Source organism: Rhinopithecus bieti, unplaced genomic scaffold, assembly GCF_001698545.2.
Source record: "Rhinopithecus bieti isolate Rb0 unplaced genomic scaffold, ASM169854v2 scaffold_19603, whole genome shotgun sequence".
NCBI classification, from domain to species: Eukaryota; Metazoa; Chordata; class Mammalia; order Primates; family Cercopithecidae; genus Rhinopithecus; species Rhinopithecus bieti.
The window spans coordinates 728,826-744,589 of record NW_016809484.1 but is presented as its reverse complement, the minus strand read 5'-3'; the positions used below and the strand labels follow the sequence as shown (position 1 = coordinate 744,589).

Below are 15,764 nucleotides of genomic sequence, written 5' to 3'. Positions count from 1 at the left end.
TCTTGTTACTTTTACTTTTCACAAGTTAATATGGTTCCCGATTTTACATTTTTCTATGGATAGTCTTTTTTTTTCTCCAAATGATACATAAAATGGCATTACCTGAGATAAAGTAGAAGGAAACAGGGACAAAGGCTTGTTTACAATTTTACCTCCATGTGCAACGAAGGTATGGGCAGCTGTACTTAGAAGAATTCTAGAGCTAATTCCTCATGTGAGCATGTTAAGCTAAGCCATGTCAGCAATGCTAAACAGTACCACTGAATCCTGCTCAGCAACTTGTTTTCTTTTCTTTAAGGGAAAACTTTTCAGAGAATAAAAATTTTGGCTGGAAATATTTTAACTGTGTTTGTTTTAGATATTTTATTGTCCATAATCTGAAGTTGCCCATTTTCCCCAAAATTATAAGAAATAATTATATGTACCCTTTTCAGCATTATAAAAAATACTTTCACCTTCTCATTTTTTTTTTCCTGCATAGTAGCCCCATTTTGACTCTAGAGTCTGTCTTTCTTAATATTCCATAACCCTTCTGTGCTCCTTATTATCCACTCTGCTTTCTTGGCTAGCAGGTAAGAAAGGATTTGAGGTAATGACTTTCCACATATTCCAGGGCTATGTCACTCTTACCCTGAAGTGAACGTTATTTGTGTGAAATGGCATTTGTTTTTCATTTGCTGCTTTCTAATTCTTATTCCATCACCTCATAAACTTGCTCTCTTGACTTGTCCCTAAGCTAATAACATTTTATTCTGAAATAAGTATTAATGCCTAACATTTAATGTTAATACTGTCCTATGTGCAACTTACAAGTATGTCATATAAGTTTATAAATTGACTTTACTTATTATATGCAGAAATTGAAGGGGGGAGTTTCTGTATTTCTAGCTTTCTTGTTAATGTGAGGGGTGGGGCATTTTATGTTTTTTCAGGATTGCCTTATTCAATGAAGCAAGCTGGGTTTCCTTTGGGAATATTGCTTTTATTCTGGGTTTCATATGTTACAGGTAAAATACTATATAATTTCTTATATCTGCAACTTCAATTGTGCAATAACTACACACACACACATGCTGCAACTGAATTTCCTAGTTAATTAGAAAGTGCATCAAAGAATCCTAAAGAATTTAAGCATTTATGCCTGAGGAGATTTACTTTTCCTACTAATCCTTTAAACAGATTAGAAAAAGTAGAAGAGCATTATATATTACCAAGCCTAAATCCTTTTCATGTGCCTTTTTCACTTTATGCAGAAAGTAGTAGATGGGGAAGTCATTTTAAAGCTTCATTAAGGCTAAGAGATGACTGTGCTCTGAAAGTGCAGACAGCAGGACTTCGTGGGCAGGTGCATGTGAATGAACAACCTTATTCAGCTGTTGTTTGTAGAGGTAGAACTGAAGTTCTGGTTATCAACCAGCAGGGCTCATCAAGCCTCTCCACCTGGCTTATGCCTACCCACACGCTGCCCGCTACTATCTTTAAATGCAGCAATGTATCACATCTGTTCTGCTTCCGCTTCTTCATGTAAATAGTTCATTCACACCCACCTTTTGTCACTCTCCCATTTAAATGCAGGGTTTACAAATCATAAGCATTTCCTCTTTTTGTTGTCCTCGTCCCCGCCCTGTCATCCCACCATCTCACCTTATGACAAACACAGCATCTTTCCTCTGTCTTAGGATCACTGTGAAAGAGATGGCAATGATCAAAAACAAACACCACTCACAGGAGTTGCTGCTGTGGTGGATTAGATGCCCTTTTACCAGCTAGTGAGCGTTGCCCTGAGCCTCAAGGGGGGTCTCCTTGCCTCCATGAGGGACCAATGTGTGGTACAGTTGGAGCTCCAGTGCTCCACCACCACAGTACTTGCTGAGCTCTTTCCCCTGCCCTGTCCTCTCATTCCCTTTCTTCTGGAGTACTTCATCCACAGACTCCTTGCCCAGGAATGTCTGTCTCAGCTCTGCTTCTAGAGATCCTGCCAAGATGCCATCCCTCGTAAAACCTCAGGCTTCTAAGACCTGCCCAACACTCAGCTATTTTTTATCAGGCTGACGAAGAGACAGTAAAGCATGAAATCGTTTTCAAATTCAAAGCTAGACAGGCATTGAACTCCCTGCCTTCTTCCTACCCCCACCCTCAAGACCTAAACTGCTTCTAGTTATTACAGCTCTTTATTTATAACATAAGCACCTATAATTTTGTGCTTATTAAGAGTTGTTGGTGTTTAAAAATTGCAGTCTACTTATTGGGGCATTTTTTACACTAAAAAAAAAAAAAAATCTGATTCAAGAATTTGTCCCTGTCATTCTTAAATTTCCTGTTTCCCATCAGCACTGACAATCAATTTCCACCATAATCACCATGGTTTATTTAAATGCATTGTAAACATTTACACACATTGTAAACAGGTAGGCAGAAAAAATTTAAAAATATGAGTTCAGGACTTGAAGAGAATGAAGAGTATACTAAAGCCAATCATACTATACATGAATAAATCATAATGTGAATAACTTTTTCAACTAATGCCATATATAAACTTATAACAATAACTGTGAGAAGTCCTTTGCAAATTCACATGTTGCAAATTTACTTATTAATGAAAATTACCAACTCATAAATTTACTTGCATGATCCAAATTCTTAAATAACTGATAAAGGATGACCACATAAAATTGAAAAAAATATATAGGCTGATTCATTTTTTTTTTCTTAATTAGGCTTTTAAGAGCAGAATCTACATGTAGGGTATAATGTTGAATTTTTCTTTAGATTGGAGCTATAATTAATCAGTGGTTTGCCTCTAGAATTATTATTTTGCCTTTTCCAGCTAAATGATGGTATGTTCAGTAAAACAAGTTTTCTAAGTTGCTGTTTTCATGTTTGTGAACTGCTGGGGGAACGGGAACAAAAGAATTAAAGAAAATAATTTATAGCAAATTAATTCTTAGTTTGCTTTAAGATTTTCAAATTTGTTGATTAACGTAAATAATTTTTATTGTCTGAGCATACAAAATGATTTAAATGAGAAAAATTCCTCTGTTAAGTAATATAGATTAATTCATGAATTTTTTGAAAAGGTTGCAATAATATATTTAAAGGGACGATCAAAATATTATAGTGATTAATCTTAAAGGTTACCTAAAACTTTTAAGGGAATGTTATTTGTAGCCTGTATTTTATAAGCAGATGAAAGCATTTACACTTATTATTGACTAAATTCTTAACACATTCTTACCTTTAAGTGATCATTTTGAACTTTTATTAAATGCTCAGCGTTCTCATCCCAACTATACCCTTCTTCAGCAAGCCTTCATGCCATCTCTGAAATTGGCTGCCTCCTCTCTGTGACATAAGTATATAAATTGTATATAAATTACATAAGAATCAATGAGAATCAAGGAGGAGAATCAATGCCAACCCTGTTGCCAGTAACTTCAGACCTTGGCTAAGCCATTGTAACCACCTGAAGTCTCAATTTTCTCCTCCAAAAAAGTAAAACATGAACATCTACCTCAAAAAGATTTCACATTATGGCTGCATTATTCTCAGCATCTAGCTCATTGATTCTCCTTCTTGGCTAGTGAGCGGCTGTTCAGTTTTCCTGCCTCCAGCATCTGTCTACTTTCTGATCAGTCCTCCATACTGCTGCAAATTGTTTTTATAAAACCTCAGGCTGAACTCTGTAAACTCCCCTAATCAAAACATTCTGAGACTCTGTAAGAACAACAACAACAACAACAACAAAATATTGCATGTAAATTCCTTCATAGTTTGGCCATAGTCTGCATTTTTAGTCTCATTCCAATTATTCTAACTGCCCTCTCACTCTGTGACCGACAGTCACATGCAGACATTCTCAGTCATTATGGAGAATTCTGTTACCCAGGGAGAGAATAAGCTTTCACACCATCTTCCCATTGATAGTCCTCTTGCCTGACATTCCTTTTCTTCTCTACCTGGTGAAACCTTGTTCTTCCTTCAAGGCATTATTCAACTTTTTTTGTGAAGCAGTTTCTAATTTTAAGCAAAGGAAGTAGAATTTATTGATATGTCCTTTGTGTTTGCAGGATATTTTAAAATCTATTAATACTTCTTAGGGCTGGGCACGTGGCTCACCCCTGTAATCCCAGCACTTTGAGAAGCCGAGGCACATGGATCACTTGAGGTCAGAAATTCGAGACCAGCCTGGCCAATATGGTGAAACCCCGTCTCTACTAAAAATACAAAAATTAACTGGGCGTGGTGGCTCACATCTGTAGTCTCAGCTACTCAGGAAGCTGAGGTGGCTGAGGCAGGAGACTCTCTTGAACCCGGGAGGCAGAGGTTGCAGTGAGCTGAGATTGCGCCACTGCACTCCAGCCTGGGCAACAGAGTGAGACTCAGTCTCAACAATAAATTAATTAATTAATTAATTAATTAAAAATGTATTTATTAGGTCATTTATCACATTAAATTGGAATCCGATGGGTAAACATATAGCAATCCTACTATATTGATCATTGATTCATTCAACAAATATATACTGATCACTGGTGTGCCAGATACAGCAATGAGAAACATTAAATATACACTGATCACCGGTGTGCCAGATACAGCAATGAGAAACATTATCCCTGCCTTTTTGAAGCTCACAATATAGTCAAGCAGAAAAAAACAAAACAAAACATAATTATACTACTTCATAAAAAATACTATAATAAAAACATGTACATGAGAGAGACTGGCATTTAACCTAGCCTCAAAAGAGCAAGAATGTTCTAGGGAGGAGGAGACACTTCCTCTGCGTATTTATCACAGAAAAAAAAAAAAAAAAAAAGTGAGTTAGCAGAGAAAATGGAAGCAGATGGAAAAGTGGGAATGCAAAATGCAACTGAACAAATGGTTTAGTCTGGCCAAAGTGCAGGGTTGGTGTTTGCAAATGGAGAGAGGGGAAGTTGGAGAGGTTTGCAAAGGCAGATAGAAAGCCTCTAAGCATTACTACTTCCTGAGCTAGATGCTGAGCACAATGCAGCCATAATGTGAAATCTTTCTGAGGTAAGTGTTCACGTTTTATATAATGTGAAATCTTTCTGAGGTAGGTGTTCATATTTTACTTTGTTGGAGGAGAAAATTGAGACTTCGATAGGTTAAAATGACTTAGCCAAGGTCTGAAGTTACTGGCAACAGAGTTGAGATTTTAATTAAGCGCATGGATTCTGAGGCCAGACTACTAGGGCCTAAGTCCTGATTCTTCTTTTACTACCTCTGTAGAGATCAATTTACTTAACCTTCATGCCTCACTTTTCTCATCTGTTAAATGGTCATGATAATAGCACCTACCTCTGGTTGTTGTGAAGATTAATTAGTATTTGTAAAGTATTTGGAAAAAGACCTACCGAACAGAAAAGCATTGTGTAAGCATTTGCTAGTAGTTTATGGTTGTTATCATTATTATCTGACTCCAAATACAGTAACTTTTCCCACCGTCACATGCAGCTTGTCAAAAATAAGTAGAAATAGCGTAAGTTCCCACTCAGCTTCTATAAGACAGTAGGCATTGTGGTGGATATTTAAACACCGTAATCCTCACACTACTCTTCAAGGGTGCCATATTGCCTTACTTTACAGATCAACTCAAATCTTTCATCCAAGGTCACACAGCTAATAAATAATTTTTATCCAAAGGCATTAATGGGTCTCCCTGAAATATTTTAAGCAGAAGACACAATTAGTTTTATAGTAATCTATGGCCAGATCCACCTGGTGGAGGGAGAATGCTCCGAATGTCTTGGTAGGGAGGAGAAATCAAAGGTATCTTGGTTGGGAGCCAGATTGGTGGGTAAAAGAACTATTAGTGGGTTATTTCAGTACTCCAGACAAGAAATTATGAAGTCCAAAGCTCTACCATAAGGCAAGTTAAGATTACAGATTAGGGGCTACATTTGAATATTTCTGATGCAATCGTTAATAGACTTAGTAACCACAGGAATATAGAACGTAATGAAATAAGTTAATGATTAATAAGATAAGTCTGGGGAAATTGTCAAGTTTCTGTTGATACTAATTACAGATTGGAGAAATATGGATAGAGAATCAAATTCCAGAACCAATAACCAAATTAGAATTTATATATTTTAAAATTAAGATGTCTGTGAGATCTTCAAGGCAAAATATTTATTAGGCAGCTAGCTGTAGAAGTCTGAAGTTTTGAAGGGGGTCTGAGCTGGAAATACAAATTTAGAGGTTATTAACATCTAAATGAAAATTGCAACCACAGCATAAGTGAGATCACACTAGTACATCTTGAAGGGTGAGAAAAAAAGCCGGGCGCGGTGGCTTACGCCTGTAATCCTAGCACTTTGGGAAGCCTAGGCGGGTGGATTACCTGAGGTCAGGAGTTCGAGACCAGTCTGGCCAACGTGGCAAAACTCCGTCTCTGCTAAAAATACAAAAATTAGCCAGGCATGGTGGTGGGCACCTGCAATCCCAGCTGGTCAGGAGGCTGAGGCAGAATTGTTTGAACCCAGGAGGCGGAGGTTGCAGTGAGCCGGGATGGCGCCACTGCACTCCAGTCTGGGTGACAGAGCAAGACTCCATCTCAAAAAATAAAAAAAAAAAAGTGAGGAAAAAAATGTCCAAGAATCCAGGGCTTGAGCAGAGTGAAAGAAACTGGTGAAAAATTGAGTATAAATGACCAAAAAAGTAGGAAGAAAACCACAAGAAAGAGATGTCACAGAGGCCAAAGGAGAATGGTTGAGAAAACAAGGAATTTGGATCAACAACAACACAAAACAGTGTTCCGAAAGAGCAAATAAGAGTGAGGTCTAGTAGGTATCAACTGGATTTATCAACTTGGAGGTCACTGATGCTCTTGTTGAAAGAAGTTTCACTGACATGGGAGGGAATCAAGGGGAAACCATATTGCAAAGACTTGCATTTTAATGCATTTCCATATTACTTAATGGATAAAAATGAGAAAGAGAAAAAAGAGAACAAGTATCTCACATTATGTGTAGCTGTGTACCAAATACAACTGCAGTGTCTTTCTGTAAAAAACATTGAGTTAAATGAAAACAATGAGGGAGACTGACTTTTCATTATGTAATTTCTGTATATATCTATCTTTAACTTCAATTGAAGTTTCTTAAAATGTAAATTTTTTTTTTTTTTTTTTTTTTGAGACAGAGTCTCACTCTGTTACCAGGCTGGAGTGAAGTGGTAGGATCTCAGCTCACTGCAGCTTCTGCCTCCTGGATTCGAGTGATTCTCCTGCCTCAGCCTCCCAAGTAGCTGGGACTACAAGTGTGTGCCACCACATCTGCCTAATTTTTGTATTTTTAGTAGAGACAGGGTTTCACCATGTTGGCCAGGATGGCCTCGATCTCCTGACCTCGAGATCCACCCACCTTTGCCTCCCAAAGTGCTGGGATTACAGGTGTGAGCCACTGTGCCAGCCACAAATGTAAATTTCAACAGCAAAATTTCAGAGTCTCTCTTTCTTAACCATAATAACTATAAAATAAAGTTACTAATTTTATTATATTATAAAACAAATGCTCTGACTCTCCTAAATGTATTATTTTCTAAATGCTACCACAGCTTTAATTCTCAGTCTTCACACATTGAATACCTATGAAATATTTGATTACCTACATACCTACAATTGAGCCTCAACCTGATAATATTTGCTGCATTGGAAATATTATCAGGAAAGTAAAATGGAACACTGGCAGTCTGACTTGAGTCTGTTTTCTTTTCTGCCCTGTTCTTTGCATGGGTATGTTAAGTATATATTTACATCCTGATTGAAAAATATGTAACTGGAAACATTACTGTTTCATAAAAGGTAATGTTTTATGAAAAGAATGTTAGCCTGGCTCTGCTAATACTGTAACATTAAATTAAATGCTTCTTTAAAATTTCTCTTTTTCTCGATGGTAATTAAGTTAAAGCATGAAAAATATTTGTATTATGTGTAATCTGACATTTATTTAATTGATGTTCTTGCCATAGACTTTTCCCTCGTTTTATTGATAAAAGGAGGGGCCCTCTCTGGAACAGACACCTACCAGTCTTTGGTCAATAAAACCTTCGGCTTTCCAGGGTATATCCTTCTCTCTGTTCTTCAGTTTTTGTATCCTTTTATAGGTAAGTTGACTGTGAAGACAAATATTGCAATTATGTGCATAAGCATATGGTCATTTCTGAATAAAATACTTTTAATAGTCTTTAAAGAATATCATTATAGCAGTTGAAATCTTTTCCAAATTAAATATTTACTTCTTTAACCATTTGCTTCCTTACTTTCTGGTCCTTTTGATTTATTTTCTATTTCTTTTAAATAAAATGAGGGTTATTTTCACTGCGTTAATGTTTGGGCTTTCTGTACTTGGTAAAAAATTGAATGATCTAGAATAAAGAGTGAATAAGAGAAATAACACATTTCTTATAAGGCTTAATACTTAAAAAAAAAAAAAAAAAAAGCTAAGGATTTGTGGAAGCCATGTACTAGGCCAATGTGCTATTTAAAGTTTATACCATAATGGTGAGAATGTCAGCTAACACTTCTTAAAAAATGAAATGTTAATGTTCACCAATGGCCAAATTGACTTCATTTTAAAAAATCAGTACTATGGAAGGTATTGTTCAAACCACTAGTTCCATATGTCTCCACAGAAAGCTAAGAATATATTTCCCAAAAAAGTCTTACGCTTTCAATGGAGGGGATATTTTAGTGCCTTCAAAGTTTTCTATTATTATTCCTCACTTTATGCAGTACATATGTTCCTGAAAAGAGGTTTGGAAACTGAACTTGAACAACAAAATAAATTGCATTTTTAATAACTAGCAGAACTTGCTACTTAAAGGTATTCTGAGATGAATCAACCTGTAAAGAGAAAATCCTTTTTTAATACAAATTGATACTCTGCCATAGACCTGTTGTCCAGTTATCTTTAAAGTTGTCCAAATGGGTAATCATAATATATATTTGAAAGGAGTAGGGTAATGCCAATGTTTGGGAAGTAATAACTGATTGCTTTCAAATATTTAGGATGAAATATGTGATGGCTTATTGATGACTCTTATTTTAATTGTGTTTTTAGCGATGATAAGTTACAATATAATAGCTGGAGATACTTTGAGCAAAGTTTTCAAAGAATCCCAGGAGGTAAGTCAAAATAAAATTGTGAGGATTTAAATATATTTATTTTATATAGTTATTTATAGTTAACATGATTCATAATAATTTATAAATAAAAAATTTGAAAGTGAAATTATTGGATTACTTCAAGTATCTCACAATTTCCGTGATCCATTTTGATCTTAAAGTTCTGATCTACTTTTATACATAATTTAGTTCTTATTTAGCTGTTTGAAAAAATGTTGTTACTATTTATATACTTAGAATACTTTATATTTTAAATTTTTTATGCTTCATATCACCAGCTCTCTGGGCTAATATTTTTTCATGTACTATTTAAACTATGTGATTTCTTAAATAAGCAAGCAGGCTATTTTCCCCATTATTTGTATTAAGGTATAATTTAATAGAGTAAAATTAACCCTTTAAAATCTATATTCTGTGGCCAGGCAAGGTGGCTCACACCTATAATCCCAGCACTTTGGGAGGCAGAGGAGGGTGGATCGCTTGAGCTCAGGAGTTCAAGACCAGCCTGGGCAACATAGTGAAACCTCATCTGTACAAAAAGTGCAAACATTAGCAGGACATGGTATCTGCACCTGTGGTTCCAGCTACTTCAGAGGCTGAGGTGGGAGGATCACTTGAGCCCAGGAGGTGGAGGCTGCAGAGAGGTGTGATCATGCCAATGCCCTGCATGTTGGGCAACAGAGTGAGACCCTGTCTTGAAAAAACAAATAAACAAACAAACAAAAAAAAAAAACCAAAAACCTATATTCTGTGAGTTTTGACAAAGGCATATAGTCATCTAACCACGTCTGCAATCAAAATACAGAACAACAAGCCAGCCACAGTAGCATGCACCTGTAGTCCCAGCTACTCCAGAGACTGAAGCAGAAGGATTGCTTGAGCCCAGGAGTGTGAGCCACATACAGAGAGTCTGTCTCTAAAAATAATAAAAACAATGCAGAACAATTCCATCACTCCCTCCAGTTTCCCCCATTTCTCTTTGTTATCAAACCCTAATCTCCATCTCCCCCTGCCAACCTCCTGATGAGATTTCTCTCCCTATAGTTTTGCTTTTTTCAGAATGCCAGGTAAATGACATCATACCATATGTAGCTTTTTTGAGTCTGGCTTCTTTTATTTAGAAAGGTGTATTTGAGATTCAGCTGTGTCTTTAGATATATCAGTAGTTTGCTCTTTTTAACAAATTATTTCTGAGAAGCATTTCATTTTATGGATGTACAATAGTGTATCTATCACCCAGTTGAGGGACATTTGTGTCGTTTTCAGTTTAAGGTAATTGCAAAAAAGCCAGCGTGAACATTCTTAAGTAGACCTTTTCAACATATTGCTACAACTCCACTCCCTGTTCAACTTTTCACTATGTCATGGTTTTTAGAATAATTCAGAGATCATGTGTCTTTTTGCTTTGAAGAGCTTCTCATCCAAGCTACATAATCCCTCTTTCATTGTGACACTCTCTCTAATTGCTATTACAGTTGAGGAGATTGATGCAAAAACACCTTTCCTCTTAGTGCTTGAATCACTCATTTTAGAGACATACAAAACAAAATGAAACAAAATCTAGAGCCAGAAAGTACACCTATTCCTCACACAGGGTTTAGTGGAACTTGAGATCATGGAGACATAGCTGTCAAATCACAGACTCACTAATGATCAGCTGTGTGACCTTGAGAAGGTTAGTTGTCCTCTCCGAGTTCCAGTTTCCTCATCTCTAAATTATGAATCAGAATATCATCTGCTTCATAGAATAGTTGTGTGAAGCAAAAGAGGTGAGACAGGTAGTTCCTAGCACACAGTAGATTTACCCAGTACTGTTAGTCATTATTTTTGTTACTCTGAACCGTCTGTAGCTTCTGTGCCAGCCCCCAAACTCCAAAGCATGAATGCATAAGCTGAGGCCACATAAGTGGGTAGAATGCTAAGGGAAAGTGGTCAGACTATAATACAAGACATACGATATAATCTAAATTATGTAAATTTTCTATTTGCATATACAAGTAAGAAAAAATAAGAAAGAAATACTTCTACATATAAACTGTGGTTATCTTTTAATCATGAGATCCATGGGATTTTTGTGGGGTGTTTTCTGTGTTATTTTTCAAGGTTTTCTTAAGGGTTTTCTTTTTTTCTCTGTTTTTTGTTTTTGTTTCTGTTTTTGGTTTTTTTGAGACAGAGTCTCACTATGTCACCCAGGCTAGAGTGCAATGGCATAATTGGCTCACTGCAGTCTTGACCTCCCAGGTTCAGGTGATCCTCCCACCTCAGCCTCCCAAGTAGCTGGGATTACAGATGCACACCACCATGCCCGGTTTTGTAGAGATGGGGTTTTGCTATGTTGCCCAGGCTTGTCTTGAACTCCTGAGCTCAAACGATCTACCCACCTCAGCCTCCCAAAGTGTTGGGATTATAGGCATGAGCCATCTCACCTGGCCTCTAAGGTTTTTCAAAAGAGAATTACTATTTTAAAATATATTTTATTACTGTATTTTCCTATTCAAAAAGTAGCACCGATTTATTGGAAAAATATTAGAAAACACAGACAAGCAAAATGGAGAAAATAGAAAAGACTAATAATCTCTTCCTCTTGGGACAACCAGGTGGTAACCACCCTTTCAACCCCCTCCTGTTTTTCCTCTTCCATCCTTCCTTTTATCTTTTTAATGTATACTTTCAGAGTTTTAAGAATACATGCAATTTCAGATATTCATAAGAATAATATAACATCATACATCTTGTTCTATAACATGCTTCTTTCTCTTAGTAATATTTTAAGAACATATTCTCATATCAAAACATAAATATATAAATGCTTCACTGCAAGTTCAGTATTCTGTACAGTACCTACTGTACAGTTAAAGTGGCCATGATTAATTTAACTTTCCTTGATAGAAACATTTTGATTGTTAATTTTTATTGATTTTTAATTATACAAGCAATGTATGTATAGTACTCTTCATAAAAATAAAACATTATAGAACAGGCTAATGGTCCCTTGAAGCCCTCTTCCTGGTTATCAATTTTGTAATCATCAAAATGATTTTAAAATGTAGGTCATGTGGCAAGGAACACAACTTTATTCTTACAGCATCTTCACCCTTTTGGGGTGTGACAGTTTATGATGTTCACTCTGTTTGTATATCTTGTGAGGCATAACATTATGCCAGAGTATTTTTAGAAGCAGATGCTATAAAATTCTTACCAAAGTTCTATTTTTATTCTGAAATACATCACTAATAAATTGGCAAGTAGGCAATTGCTTATACTTTTCTCTGGTAACCAAAACCTTAGCTCTTGATATAAGTCAAAGTAACAAGAAATGTTGGTATAAAAAATAGTATGTTTACATGCTTTTAAATTTTTTCAAAAATTTTATTTTCAAAAATGTCAATTTTCACCTTTCTTTACTGTTGCTTAAACATTTAAAATGCATACTCGGTTGCATTTTTGATAGGTCCGTTTAGGTAATAGATCTCATCATTAGATCATTAGTGAAAAACATCCTTTATGCAAATGAGAGCCTCAGTTATTAGGCTCCTACCTGTTGATCATAGCGGTCTGTGTCAGCGTTTATCTAGCCCTTCACTTTCCCCAGTGAAGCAAAAGGTGTAAAGAGTAGATAGAAATAGATACACAAATAATTTGGTTCAAATTATGTTCACAACAAATATGTAAATAGTGAGTTCAGGGATTTTGGAATTGATTTTCCTGTTTTGTTTCAATTCTTAATTTTATAATGACTATTTAGTTATGGCTGAGTTCAAGTATTCCATTAATATTAATAATTAAATATTCCATTCCATATATATAATCTCTATGTACACACATACACATATATACACATCATATACATATATACACACTACACATATAGAAAATACTAATAATCTATTAACCATATATATAATATATATATGTGGTAAAAACCTATGTCATTTTGAAATTTCTTTCTTGAAACTTTCTTGTAAGTTTATTAGCCATCTAAGAAAATTAGTGTCATTGTTTAGGATAACAGCTTTTATTTTCTTACCACAATCATTCACTTATGTAAGACTGGATCTCTATAGACTTTAGACTATGCAGAAATTGATGCACAATGACTTGGTACCACTGAAGACATTGTAACAATATAATGACATGATCTCTGAGTGAAATTTAATATGAGCTCAAAATTTAAACAGTAGTGTCTTCATTGAAATAGATATATAGCTTCTTAAGTGACTATTTTAATTAGCACACCTTTAAAAATATATAAATCCTTGTATGTTTCATTTTAGGTTTAAAACTTCTGTTTATATTTGATTATACAAACAACACATATAGTTATATATGTTATATATGCTATAATATATTATATATTAATTTATATCTATATATTAATATATAATGTATATACTATATTTATAATCACACAAATATTAATTATATTATATTAATATATAATTTTCGATATATATAATTTTCTATTTGTATTTTGACCATAGCCAAGAATCTGCCACATCTACCAGCTTACAGCCAGCTTCCCTGTGACTTCTGCCCTATCCAGTATGTTGCTTCTGCCAATCAGGCGAAAACCACTTTTTTCTTTACCAAAAATTATAGAAATATATTAAATATTTTCATCTAAATCTTTATTTTTGAAATTTTGTTAAAGTATTTACCTGTCCAAGTCTCTTGGGTACAGGAAAAAAAATAAAAAATAAAAACCTTAGAAAATGCATCATCTTCCTATAGCTTACTTTCTACCTGAAGGGTTTCGTCATTAAAGGGTTTTGGGCAGGGAATGACATAATGTTTTTTACCTTAGAAAAGGAATTCTGACCAAACACCGCATGTTCTCACTCATAGGTGAGAACTGAACAATGAGATCACTTGGACTCGGGAAGGGGAACATCACACCCCGGGGCCTATCATGGGGAGGGGGGAGGGGGGAGGGATTGCATTGGGAGTTATACCTGATGTAAATGACGAGTTGATGGGTGCTGACAAGTTGATGGGTGCACCAACATGGCACAAGTATACATATGTAACAAACCTGCACGTTATGCACATGTACCCTAGAACTTAAAGTATAGTAATAATAAAAATAAAATAAAATAAAAAATAAAAGAAATAAGAAAAGGAATTCTGTAGTTTCTGGGTTAAGAGTATACTGTAAGAAGACAAAGGAAGGCAGAAGCATGAAAACTGGTAAGGAGGCTAGTAAAATAATTTCAGTGTGAAATATATAACATCATTTGAAGTATAAGTCATCCTGAAGTTTTTTTGTGTTTGTATTGTGATTTATTTTTATTTTTACATGGTTTTATGGAGAGTATTAACTCAAAATCATTGTCGTTGAGGTAGTATTTATGTTTAAGTAATGTTTATAATTAAATGCTGGGCTATTTAGTGTGTCACCAATGTGTTACTTATACCTGTAATATTTAATATTTATTGTGTTTTAGTTGATCCTGAAAACGTGTTTATTGGTCGCCACTTCATTATTGGGCTTTCCACAGTTACCTTTACTCTGCCTTTATCTTTGTACCGAAATATAGCGAAGCTTGGAAAGGTAATTTTTACATTTTAAATTGTCATAGAAAAGTACCTTGTTGCCTGCAGTAATCTACTATCTACTTGACAAAGTTCTTAATTACAGTATTCATCTTCAGTTTCTTCTAGTTTACTTAATGGTTATGCTAGAGTAAACTGTGTTCGAATCATTAGTTTGTGAGAACCGATGGTTAAATAGTTGATGAGTATGAACTAAATATATTCTTCCTTTTTCTTTTTTAAGGTAGATACCCTGATGTCAGACAACACATTTTAAATTTAGAAAATATAAATAACTATATTTAAAGCAAATCTAATTTATTGGAAAAGTGTTCCATCTTTTGTGTAGGTAGTTTAAACAATTTAAAATTAAGAAGTAACAATGAATCACTTCAATGGCTTAAAATATATTTATTTGTAAATTACAATGTCTACTGTGCTTATTTTTCATCCAGTGAATTTAATTTTCAATGTGTTGATTGGTCAATTTTTGAGAATTCTGCCAATATTTATGATTCACATTACTAAAGAGGAATACTGAACTCTTCTAATGAAAACAACTAAATAATTATTCAGTTCACTACAGATGCTCATTTGCACTTACTCTCAAGGAATATTTGTATTTTACCCAAAATATTATTGGTACTATGTCTACGTAATACCAAACATTCTGACAAGATATTTTTTTAAAGAGTTATTTATATAATATTTTATATTCTATTTTGAAAATCCAACATTTGACTGAATTTTACTTTTCACTGTGATGTTTGATGTTGTGTATCCAGTTATGAAGTTCATCCTTCCAGGTAGAGCTGAGGGTAGACATAATATTTCAGAGTATTCTGACCATCCCTAATAGCCATCCGGAAACAAACAAGTCTGTATCAAAACATGCTTTTTTTGTGCATTATATAAAATGTTTGAACTATTTTCCGTTTCACATATTCAGTGTACACATAGATGTTATCTTCTGAGCAAAGAGTGAGGCGTTCATAAAAGGAAGACTATTAACATTCTGTCATATTATTAATACCTGGGCATTTTTTCCTAAATCCCCCTTAAAAGTGTCATATTGCGTTAGCTA

The 15,764-nt window shown here is 34.8% G+C and overlaps 1 protein-coding gene across 1 annotated transcript in view; it reads left to right on the top strand.

The window, feature by feature from the left end:
* Positions 1–15,764, top strand: part of SLC38A11 (solute carrier family 38 member 11) — a 58,209-nt gene that overhangs the window by 1,651 nt on the left and 40,794 nt on the right. The window contains 5 exon segments of the mRNA XM_017889527.1: positions 933–1,007; positions 7,993–8,127; positions 9,084–9,125; positions 9,128–9,148; positions 14,593–14,699. Of these exon segments, the coding sequence (XP_017745016.1) occupies positions 933–1,007; positions 7,993–8,127; positions 9,084–9,125; positions 9,128–9,148; positions 14,593–14,699 (380 nt within the window).